Source organism: Mastomys coucha, unplaced genomic scaffold, assembly GCF_008632895.1.
Source record: "Mastomys coucha isolate ucsf_1 unplaced genomic scaffold, UCSF_Mcou_1 pScaffold15, whole genome shotgun sequence".
Classification (NCBI taxonomy): Eukaryota; Metazoa; Chordata; class Mammalia; order Rodentia; family Muridae; genus Mastomys; species Mastomys coucha.
Window position 1 is genome coordinate 46,824,967 of NW_022196897.1, and position 12,348 is coordinate 46,837,314.

At 39.6% G+C, this 12,348-nt stretch overlaps 1 protein-coding gene across 21 annotated transcripts in view; it reads right to left on the minus strand.

The window, feature by feature from the left end:
- Baz2b (bromodomain adjacent to zinc finger domain 2B) overlaps positions 1–12,348 on the minus strand; it is a 308,453-nt gene that overhangs the window by 13,698 nt on the left and 282,407 nt on the right. For all 21 annotated transcript variants that reach the window (XM_031370349.1, XM_031370366.1, XM_031370355.1 and 18 more), the window contains 10 exons: positions 11,406–11,660; positions 10,262–10,476; positions 8,604–8,678; positions 7,078–7,321; positions 5,276–5,338; positions 3,873–4,017; positions 2,350–3,017; positions 1,517–1,793; positions 1,191–1,346; positions 501–661 (listed from right to left, as the gene is read on the minus strand). In XM_031370349.1, coding sequence (XP_031226209.1) covers positions 501–661; positions 1,191–1,346; positions 1,517–1,793; positions 2,350–3,017; positions 3,873–4,017; positions 5,276–5,338; positions 7,078–7,321; positions 8,604–8,678; positions 10,262–10,476; positions 11,406–11,660 — 2,259 coding nt within the window. The remainder of the gene's footprint in view (positions 1–500; positions 662–1,190; positions 1,347–1,516; positions 1,794–2,349; positions 3,018–3,872; positions 4,018–5,275; positions 5,339–7,077; positions 7,322–8,603; positions 8,679–10,261; positions 10,477–11,405; positions 11,661–12,348) is intronic.

The window sequence follows — 12,348 nt, forward strand, 5'->3', positions numbered from 1 at the left end:
TTAGAACACAAATCCTACTATGTCTGTACTGTTTTTGAATTTAAGTTATACAAAGTAAAATTGTGACAGGTAACACAGTTATAAGTAAGGGGATTCTTGGTCTTCCAAGAAACACTACAATAGGACTCTGATAAGATCTATAGGCAAAATTGTATTTCTCATGGAGAAAACAAAAATTCACTTGAGGTAAAGAACTCCACACCAGAAAGAATTTCTGTAAATAGCACTGAGGAGACGAGCTGTGAGAAACCACAGAGTCTATACAGCTCAAAGAGCGTAGCCTGTACACATACTTTGCTACTTCAATGATTGGAGGATTGTTTATATTGACCCTGCTTGCTTACCTGTAAGATGGGAGAAATTCACTCAGGACAGTTTTGAATATTAAATGAAATAATGTAAAAATATCTAGTACAATAACGAGTCTGTACTACGCATATAATAAAAGTTAATTACCTTACATTATCCTAACCACAGATTTTATGCCACACCAGCTTTACCTTCACTTGCAAACTTGCTGATGCAACCCTCCGTTCCAGGTCCTCTACTTGCTGAAGTATGCTCAGGTCCAGCTCCATTGCTTGCTCTTCTACTGACCAGTTTTCCACTATATCGCGGGTTACCTGATTTTCTTCATTTTCGTTTAATTCAATAATAGCGACTACATTTGAAAAGAAATCAGTTACTAAATTTATTTTTCTAACCCACCCAAAAAATGATTTCTTCCTCTAAGTAAGTAAAATGGTAGGGACCCTGCATATATCAATTTTTCAAGATCTACAAATGTATTTGTGCACGTGTAGGCAGTTCACTGTTGAGTAAGACCCATAAAACAGTACATGGATAGGTGCTAATAAAACTGATAAGTAATATAATTAGAGGAAAGCAATTAGCCATTGTTAAGCAACATTTAAGTACTAGTGCGTGTGTGTATATTGGGGAGGTTCCTCAGTGGTGAAAAGAATGAACTGTTCATCTGGGACTTGAGTTGGCTTCCCAGCATGCAAATTAGGTGCTGCCTGTAATTCAAGCTCGGGGGATCCAACACCTCTGGCCTATGCACACACATATCCATACCAAGAATTAAATAATTTGAAAAATAAAAAAAAGTAGAGACATATTAAAACATTTTTGGGTAAAACAATGAATTTTCATAATAAACTGAGAGCAGAAATCTCTTGGGCACACACCATCCTTATTCTTGACACAGGCCTGGGTAATGTAATCCAAGTGCTTCTGGATTTGCTTTTGCAATGCCTTTTCCCTTATCCCTCGGAGATGCAGCACTTTGAGCAATGTCTTCAGGTCTTCAGGGTCAATGATTCTCCACCAACCCAACTGCATTTCTAAGTCAAGAGAGTATATATGTGGTTTACATGATTTTGAATAAGAAATTTGCATTTAAGCAAATCTCAGGATTTGTTAGCTACACAAATAAATGAGAGACACATTTATAGGTGAGAAGCTGTCACCATGAGATACAGCAAGTGACTACAGGCCAGCATGTTGTACCTACCTTCTGGGATAGGTTTGGGACTAGGAAAATCTACTGGTTTGGCTACTTCAACAGCTGCTGGCTGAGCGGTGGAGGTCTTTTCAGCTGGAGGGATTGGAGAGTCACTTTTACTTGAAGCAACACTAGAAGTCAAGAATGAACTACTACCATTTCCTTCTGGCAGGCCCAACCCTGAGCCGAGACCAGGCAAGGGCGATGTAAATGGGACATTGGAAGTGAGCACGCCGGCAGGCCACCCACAGAACTGAAGTCCCATCATAGACACACCACCTTTCACCTGTAAAATAAAACATTTCAAACTCAGATTAGGGTTCTGAGGGTAAGGGCGCCTGATACTAAGTCTGATGGCCCAAGTTCACTCCCTGGAGTCCACGTGATGGAAAGAATCAACTTCTGCAAGTTACCCTCTGATACATAATAATAAAACATTAAAAATGTTACATAATAATAAAACACTTAAAAAGCCAGACACCAATTCATCTAAATAGTTGGAGGAATGTTTAGAAATTATTTTTCAAATTCTAAAACTCTTATCTTTTACCAGAGAAAACCTAAATACATTAGCAACAGTGTTAATTTTCACGTTGTATCTGTTCCCTAAGATTAATTACATGTTATTTATACTGCAACTCTAATGAACTGAATATTAAGGTCAACTTAGACACCAGTTAGATATTAGCGGTGCCAATGAAGCTTGGTGACAGAAATTCTGGCTGCTTTGGATCTCAGGCCTGTTAGGAGATTTTAACTCTGGTGGGGATATCTCTGTGAAGATCATTAATGGTTCAGTGAAGTGCTGGCACAGTGTGTTTTGTCAGCATTACTACACTAACCTGAAGAGGCGACAGAGAGAATGGGTTCAGTCCAGCAGGGCTCTGAACAGAAGAGGGTCCGAGCAGTGCAGCTGGGGCCGGTGAAGGTGACTTTGACGGTGGCTGAGACTGAGGAGTCACCGAAGTGGCAGACAGGTCAGCATGGGTCAGGGACGTGTCATCACAAGGTGTTTTTGGCAAAAGGCTAAACCATTGCCTGTTCTTCTCAGTCAGTGTTTTTAACAGCTGGTCATTGGGGAGAGGACTGTAGAACTTCCCACAACTGCCAGAGGCTGAGCTAAAGAGACTGCTGTCTGTCTTCCCCACGGGGCTTTGCACTGCTGCTGCTGCCGCTGCCACTGAGGGAACACCCCCCAGTGGATGCTTTCCGCTGTTCTGATGAGACAGTGGGCCCCCATTTGTACTGATGGTCACTTTTGGGGGGGTCATAACATCTGACTCAGGAGGCATTTTAGCTACCTCCAAAAGCTTGCTTAACTTGGAGAAAGAGCCAGGTTTCTGAAGAAATAGATTTGTGTTATCTTTCTCTTTTGGATCGTCTTTCTGCTCGCAGTGATCTCTAGTAGAACAGTTTAAAGTCTCCGCAGAAGTCTCGAATACTTCTTCTTTGATCTGGAGACTCTCAGCCTTTTTGAGCTTTTCCTTTTCTTTTGCAATTTCTTCTAGACCTGCAAAAGTGAAAAATGCTATTAAAGTAAGTTATTATACAATAAACCACTAATGGAGTTAAACTTTATTACTCACCAAATCATATGTATATATAAGCAAACTTCTGTATTATCTTATTATATTCCACATGTTTTTTCCCCTATGGAGTTTTTTCACTCACTAGAAACTTAGTATATATTCGCTATAAAGATTAAACTATAGGGGCTGAGGAGATGGCTCAAGGGGTAGGAATGTTTGCTGTACAAGAGTGAGGATGTGAGTTTGAATCCCAGCACCCACATAAAGAGCAGGCGTACATGGCTGTGCATGTGTGGAATCAAGGGTTAGAAGTAGGTAGCTCCTAGGAGTCTGCAGCCAAGCAAGGCAGCACAAACAATGAGCTCCTGGTTCAGTCAGAGGCTGAAGGCAGTAAAATCGAGAGCTAAGGAAAGACATCCAATGTCCTCCTCTGGCTTCCACATGCATGGCTTAGATACACATTCAACACATAACCTTGTCCTAAAGGTCCAATCATTAAAAACAAAACCTGTATAGTAAAAACCACTAGGTCTATATAACACTCCAAGAAGTTTGCCATGAACCTCTCAGCCTATGCAATCTGTAAAACGGAACCCAATCTAGACTAGCTATTTAAATTAATTGAGACTATGTAAACATTTGAAAATATCAGGGGGATCCAACACCTCTGGCCTATGCACACACTTATCCATACCAAGAATTAAAAATAATTTGAAAAATAAAAAAAGCACTCTTGAAAAAGGAAGGACACAGACACAGAAGCAGTAACAAGCTTTAAAACAAACAAACAAACAAAAAAAACCCCATGTTCCATTTAGGAGATCAGTAGTTCCTACCTTCACCACTTTCCATGCCTTCTACAAAAATCCCTCCACATTGAGGGAGAATCCAGTATCTGCGTCGGTATCGATCCTGACCAAACATCATCGAGCGAAGTGAGTGAGAAGCATCAAAGAGCTTTCGTCTGTACTGGCTCTGTTGCTGTGGAAAAGCCATCCATACGATTACATCACAGACATTGAGTGCCTTACAAGTCCATAAAGGCACTTTATATCCACCACACCACCCTACTGCACAGCAAACAGAGAAATGTTACATTCCCAATACAAGGATGATCCCAAACAAATGAGGATAAGAAAGACCTTAGGTTCAAGTAGGGCTTAAACAGCAAGTCTTATTTACCAGGATCTTCTTAGTAAACTATGATTGCATATGCCATCAAGCATTACTAAGCCAAAGCAAATAGGCCAATTCCAGTGTACTGCCAATAACACTTCTGCATTAGTTAATTGTGCTCGCATCTGCTTAGCTTTATGCACATGCTTGTCAACAATGACTAATTTCTGACATACAGCCATGGGTTAAGCATCTCACAGTACTTAAAAACTAACTGTTCCGCCATGAGTCTGAAGGAGGGAGGGCTCAGAGGGAGGAAAGGGAAGGAAGAAATGATGTTATCATTATAACCTCTCCACACATTTTTCTTATTAAAAGACTCATTTTAAATTGTATTAACGAGGGGCTAGCGAGATGTCTCAGTGGGTAAGAGCGCCAACTGCTCTTCTGAAGGTCCTGAGTTCGGATCCCAGCAACCCCATGGTGGCTCACAACCACCAGTAAGAGATCTGACACCCTTTTCTGGTGCATCTGAAGACAGCTACAGTGAATTACAGGGGAGCGAGTGGGGCTGGAGCAAGCGGGGCCAGCAGAGGTACTTAGTTCAATTCTCAGCACCACACACATGATAGCTCACGGCTATCTGTACAGCTACAGTGTACTCATACACATAAAATAAATAAAAACTTAAAAAAAAATTGTATTAATGATACTGAGATATAGAACATAATTTTAATAATAAATACATAAATATAGTTTATAATCTAATGTAAATGATACATAAATACCCAAATGTAAAATGAAGTGCAAATAACCAAACTATTACTATGAAACATACAGAAATTTGAGTAATAAGTTCCAAGAGATGATAAGTTTACTGAGACTTTAATTTGAAGTAACAACTGAAGCACTTAGAACGCTTCATAGATTAGGATATGCAGAATGCATTCGGACACTAGCCTTGAGCCTGTGAGGCGTAAGAGAGGGAGGACATGTCTAGAGTTGTTCTGTTTAGTCACTTATAGAAAGCTTGCTTTTACTTAGCATTCAGAAAAGCAAATCCCATTCAACACGGATTTTAGAATACCATACACAAAAGTGGACACGGGTCTGAAGTGCTTACTTTGCTCAGCTTTTCAATCTGTTTTTCTAGCTCCTCAACACTGGCTGTTTGGTCACCTTCATCCTAAACATAACAAAACACAGTTATTTACCTGGTGGAAAGTTTCATTTTCTAATCATCAAATACACAAATGTAACAACTCTTCCCCCCCCACCACACACACTTACACACACATACATGTATATAAAAAGTAGTAAACAAGGCACGTGCAGGATCTCAAAGGCCTCTTCTGAGGATATTCTTCTAAGTTTTTCTGTTCGCAGTGCTAAGGGCTTTATGGATGCTACAGCAGTATTTTAACATTGAGCTGTACCCTCAGACCCAGCACTTTTTTAATGGTAGTGCTTAAAGATAAAAGTGAGGGCTGTGTCCGTCAGTTAGTTTCTGATATTTCTGTGGTCATCTTTTCCTGACATTTCTTGCAATAAAAAGCACTTTTTTCAAAAGTCACAACCACTCATACATATACATCAAAAGACTCTACCTAAGGAGCTAAGCGGGAGAGAAAGGAGGAGAGAATGACTTTCAAAGTTTTATCATCATCTATTATTTATGCACTTCTTACCAAAGTCCAGGGACAGAGTTATTCTGGTGGTTATGTCTGAACTAAAAGTAACATGTGTTCTATCTGGAGTAAAGGAAACTTCAAAAAGACAATAGGCCTCAAGTCCTTAAAACCCGACTCTCAAATAGATCCTTATATATTGGTGATTTTGACAAGCAGGGCAAATGTCTGAGAATTTACTAAAGCAAAGTAGCAATCCAATCAATGGAAAATAGGAATAGGGTAACAAAATAGTAATGTACCAGCCAAATGTAACCCCTCCAACTTTGCACTTCATAAGGAAACAATGTCTAAAACACATTGCTCAGCATGGTGTGCTGTCCCCAGACACTCTTCTACATTGTCCCACAGCTCATGTCCACCCAACGCATAAGTCTCAGCTAATGGGTACAGAATGCTCGTGGGAGTGTTCCTCCAAATGTTCTTCAAGGGCATGTTACACACACTACACATGTTCCCTGTCACATCAATTAACATTTTATCTATCATTTTGTATATTAAAAAAAAAACCCAAAGCAAACAAACTTCTTCACTCAGTGCTGCATCGATCTAGTAAAGCTGCCTGAAACTAACGTTGGACATACACATCGTTTTCACCAAGCCTGATAAAAACCTTTAAGGCAAGAGCAGCGAGCAAGTATAGCACAGTGTGTCAGTGGTGTGAGAGAGAATGTTTGAAGATCCATCTTCACAGCTCTAGGGAGAATTTGAGGGATGATGACCACCATGTGTTCCTAACAGCAGGGACCCACTCGGAGCAAATGCACTTAGAGATTTCATCACTTGACTATCACGGGGAAGACTGACACAAAGCAAGATGCCAACAATGTCATTAGGTGACACCAGCTTAGGGGAGCACTGTCAGACACCTGCTGAGTAAAATATCTGCACACACAAAACACACGCTTCCCTACTTCAGTCCAAGTGTCTTTCCATTTACAGCCATGCCACTGACTTGTTCCTTAATTACCACATAGCAATTACCACAAAGCAATTTAAGAGACAACATTACCTTCAGGCTGGGAGCATGACATGGACAAGCTTAGCTGGGGGAGGGGAGGAGGAAGAAAACGAAGGAGGAAGAGGAGGAGGAAATCATCTTCAGGTGAAGAAACTGGGATAAGTAAATGTTACAAACTGAATTCAAATTATAAGCCCATGGCCTTCAATTTCGTGTTATTTTTTGGCAGGTTGCATGCTCCTGTTCCCTCTTATACATGAACCTGAACTTGATTACCTCATCTTCACAGATATCAGTCTTCTTTCCCTTTTTGTCATCTTTATCTTCATCATCTTCCTCATCCTCATCAGCTTGGTCATCGCTGTCATCATCATCATCATCATCATAATCACTGTCTCCTCCCTTCCGTCTCCGCTTGCGTCCTGGCGTGGGCGTACCCAAGGGATGTTGCTCTTCCCCAAGATCAATGCCCCCTGAAGCGTCTCTCTTGCCTGTTTTCTTAGCATGAATTATCCTAAGCCTTTAAACACCAAAGGACACAGAATAAAAAGCTACTCTTGTCCCCGTTAAGATCATACTTTTTAAGAAGTCGGTGCTAGGCTTTGTTTCCCTTCTTTCTGAGGCAGTGAGGATTCAACCCACTGTCTCTTAGGCAATCATTGGCCACGAAGATGCATGCCCCACCAGGGCTTGGCGTCTTAACTGAGTCTTATTTAGTAGCTCGCTTCCTAGGTGCTGGGATCACAGACATGCAGTGACACATCCAGATCATAATCTGAGTCTTAAACAAACAAACAAAAAAACTGTACTTGTGTGGTAAGCAATATATCAATGGCAGTTAAAAAAATCAATTAAAAATCAAGAGATATGTTTCAACAAGTTACAGAATATGTGAAGTTCTATGAATTATCTTTTAGTAATTAGAACATATTCTAATATTAGAACATATTAGAACAAGAAAACTCTGAAAGCTGAGATGAATATTTCCAACAATGCTTAAATGATACTAATTTCTTTCTTGTTTTCAATAATTCATTAATATTTTTATTTCATTTGCATTGGTATTTTGCCTGCATGTCTGTCTGTGAAGGTGTCAGATTCCCTGAAACTGGAGTTACAGACAGTTTTGAGCTGTCACATAGATGCTGGGAGTTGAATCAGGGACATCTGACAGAGCAGCCAGGGCTCTTAACCACCAAGCCATCTATCTCTTCAGCCCCCAATTCTTCCAGATTTCTATACTATGTGCCTGATTAAATTTCAGTTCAAATTACAGCAAAGAAACTAACCTTGCAATCTTTTTTAAAATTCAATTTATTCATTTTCACTTTATGTGTTTTACCTGAATGTACGCATGGGTACTACGTAAGTGCCTGGTGCTCACAGAGGTCAGAAGAGGGCACCAAGTGTCCTGAAACTGGATTTACAAATGGCTGCAAACCACTATGTAGGTGCTAGGAATTGAAATCTGGTCCTCTGCAAGTGTAATAAGCACTTCCAACCACTGAGCCATCTCTCTAGCCACCATGTGGTTGCTGGGACTTGAACTCAGGACCTTCGGAAGAGTAGTCAGTGCTCTTACCCGCTGAGCCATCTCACCAGCCCTCAATGAATCTAATTCTATTTTTTTTTTGTCTGCTAGACTCTGAACCAAAGTCTTATTAATTGTAGATTCCATCATTAGTTTGTTATTCCAGATTAAGCAGTATCTTTCCAATCATATAAGAGTTTAAATTTCATCTTTCTAGCCCACAAAGCTTCTCAGAGCCTTGCACGACCAGCACGACAGCACATTAACTTACTTGCGGAGTTGACCTTCCACCATCCATTTATCTCTTCTCAAGTTGGACATGTATTCAATGTTCTTGTCAATCTCACTGCCAATACAAAAATGTATGAAGGGATATATCCATTTATGCAAGGCACCCATTTAGTAGGCACAATCACATATTTTAGTAGGTAACATGATACAAACAACATCATTCTACTTCTACATGGCTTATGTACACATGGGCATTTACTTTAAGAAGCAAACATTTCTTCATTGGATACAATATTGCTTTTAGGAAATTTACTTTGGTTTCTACTTCAAAAACAGAGCGCTGTAGTAATACTATTTCACAATTGTTCATAAAAACAGCATTCTGATGTGGTTGGTATATATTTAAGGAGTGTGCATTTTCAAAGTCGTCTTGGAAATGAGGACGTGCATGGATATTTACGTAAGTGTAAACACTTACTTGTGCACAGGGAACATCGCTTTACACATGCCCAAATGGAAAGTAAAAGTGTGGTGTTAGGTAGTGGTGAGAGAACAAACAGTGCTGCCTCTATTCTTCTGAAACAGAAAATGTTAGTGCTCTCTGTGTGCTGAGTTTACAAGTGTGTACAAATGTTCTGAAGAGCAACTCAGCATTAGTACTATTCTCATGCTTATGCAAACTGAAATAATTCCCTCAGTCAAAGCTGTATTATTACATTCTTGGAAATATTCCCAAGGAATACAAAAAATAAGTAACAATCATGTTAATATACTAGTTAAGATATGGACAGAAGCCTTAATATGCCCACCAATGGCACAAATAAAAGGCACCGGATACTCACAAGTGCTTTTTTTTAAAAGCTAAAAGACTAAAAAAGTAACATATTTCAAAAATTTTAAAGGAATTATTTATTTATTTATTTATTTATTTAATGCATATGAGTACACTGTAATTGTCTTCAGACACACCAGAAGAGGGCATCAGATTCCATTACAGATGGTTGTAAGCCACCATGTGGTTGCTGGGAATTAAAATCAGGACCTCTGGAAGAGCAGTCAGTGCCCTTAACCACTGAGCCATCTCTCCAGCCCCATCAAATTTTTAAACAAATGAAGAATAAGCACAGGATAAACTGTGAATCTGAAATGTCGGAACTTGAAATGCAACTCTTTCATTCATAAAAAGTACTAGAGTACCAGATGGACTTGGAATCTTAAATGAGATTGAGTACGTTTGAAAAAAAGGTATAAACTAATTCACTGACAAGCTAGTAATGCAGGGTTATAGGAGCACACAACCAAGTACGTGGCTGAGTCCGTCTATGAATTTCTACAGAAAAATCGGGTCCTCAAAGATGTCAAGGAAGAGAAGTTCTGGACTGCTATATTGGTTCTGGACTCCAGCACTGTACCAAACAACAAAACAAAATTTCTACTACATGAAGAATTAGCAAAATGCTTAAATAACACAGGTCATAAAGACTACAGATTCCATATGTACAGAATTCCATATGTACAGAATGATCATTATTTTCAATACAGCACATAGAAATAAACTGAAATAGTACTAGTGGCCATCTCTAAATGATGGTTTATGATTTTGTTTTTTTTCTTGGTGCTAGTCTGTAACTCTACATTTTTTTATTAGAAATTTGCATATTTCCTTATGATCTTCGAAACAGGAAAGAGCTGACTTACCTCACCACACTCTTGCTGCACGCTAGTTCGTTGATGAGGAAGGCCAGGATGGACGCCTTCTGTGCTGGAGTGTGAGCCTGGAAAGCTTTAGTCTTCAGGCTCTCAGTCAGCTCAGTCTGTCCACAGTGGGCCTCCATGAAAATCTGCAAAACCTCGGACACATTGTCTCGATTCACACCAACATTCAGCAAATGTTCTCCGAGAGCTGTTTTTGCCTATGAAATTTGGCATTTTTTATCAGTGTTTACCATATTCATTCATGGAAAAATAATGTTAAAATATTAGCTTATATACTCTAGATGTTATTGATAGGACTTTAATTATCACAGATTTGGAGTGGAGATAAAAACAGATAAAATGACAGATAAATAGTTGAGTTTCCATCCTGTTCTGTCCCCTTGTTAGCATTACTTAATTCAGGTCCAGAGAAGAACCTGAACATAGGCAGAAAACAGATAACAACCAAGTCAATCAAGTATTCTTTGTCTCCGGAGATGTTTTCTAACCACTGGCAGGGTATGGAAGATCAAAGGCACATGACTGTTTTCTCCCTTTAGGTACTGCACATGTTTTATACGTAAGGCCAACAAGTAGGCCTTTGGGGGGTGGGGTGGGGTGAGAAACACTGCATCTGGAAGCTTATCCTTTTACTGTCTTATCTAGAGCAAAGCTCCCTTGACTGTGTATGTGAGTAGAAGGGCAGACAGCTGGGAACAAGGGAATGCCTACTGACCACTACAGAGTCAATACCATGACCAATGATTCAGCTTATTATTCACAGCTACTGACAAAGGAAAACTTAAAATAAGCATGCAAGTTCTAAGGCCTTCATAAATTATGAATTATGTTTTTGACATACATCACTGGAATAGTTCCTTAAATCTACTGGGACTTTGCCTAAAGCTAGAGCAATAGAGAGAAACTGAGAGATAATCTAGTTCATATTCTTAAGGTCTAACAAGGTTAAGGTTCATATTCTTAAGGTCTACGTTTGCTGATTGCAACCTATTATAAATCTCCATTAACTCCAAGACATAGAGGGAAGCAATGAGATAGAGAGAAATCTACAGTCTTCTGCTACCATGAAAGTTAACTAGAAACACACGGAGAGTACAAAACAGTTGTTAGAGTTTGGAGTTTTTACCTTGTATCCTGTAATTAGACCTGGATCACATACAGCAGCTGAGAGGAGCCTCACAAGCAAGTCTTGTACTTCACCCATGCTGTCCCCTATATTTAGCAATCCCTCTTGAAGAACACTGAGGTTTGGAACATCAATATTCACATCAAAGCCCAAAACTTTACCAAAGTTTCGTAAGAACTGCACCACCATGAGACAGTCTGAAAATGTGGTTCCAGAGAGCACAAGTCCCGGGATGCGAGGCCACTCTGGCAAGGGCTGCAAGAAGAACACAGGTGAAATTTAGAGGTTTAAAAACTAATCCTGGATTTTATTTGTATATACAGTATTATGTATAAATTCAAGTGTATGCACACATGTTGACAATAAGTGCCTCCCTCAGTTGCTCTCTACTTTGCTAAACATGTATCTATCTATCATCTGTCCGTCTGTCTGTCTGTCTACCTACCTGGATGTGTACCTGTTTGTGTTGTATGTGTATGTGCATGCAAGTTGTCTGTCTGTCTGTCTGTCTGTCTGTCTGTGCTGTGTGTATTCGGGAATGTGCATGTAACAATGTGTCTGTGGCAGACAGAGAACAACTTGTAGGAGTATATATTCTCTCCTTCTCTCACATGGGCTCTGGAAGATCTAATTCAAGTTGTCAGGCTTGATGGTAAACACTTTCTCATTGAGCAATTCCACCAGCCTTTCCCCATATTTATGTAAGCACTTCATTTTTTGAAATAGTTTCTCACTGAACCCAGTGCTCATCAATTTGGCTAACCTGGTTGGCCAGGGAATTTCTTCCTCTTCTGTTCTGGGTTTAACTAAATATATTTTTGATAAGTCACATGATTTAAGTAAAAAGAGAAGTTTCAAGAAAATAGTGTCCAGTTCAAATTTAAAAAACTGCTCACTGTAAGCTTAAGAAGTGCGTTAGCTAACTTATAGGAAAGTCCCATGC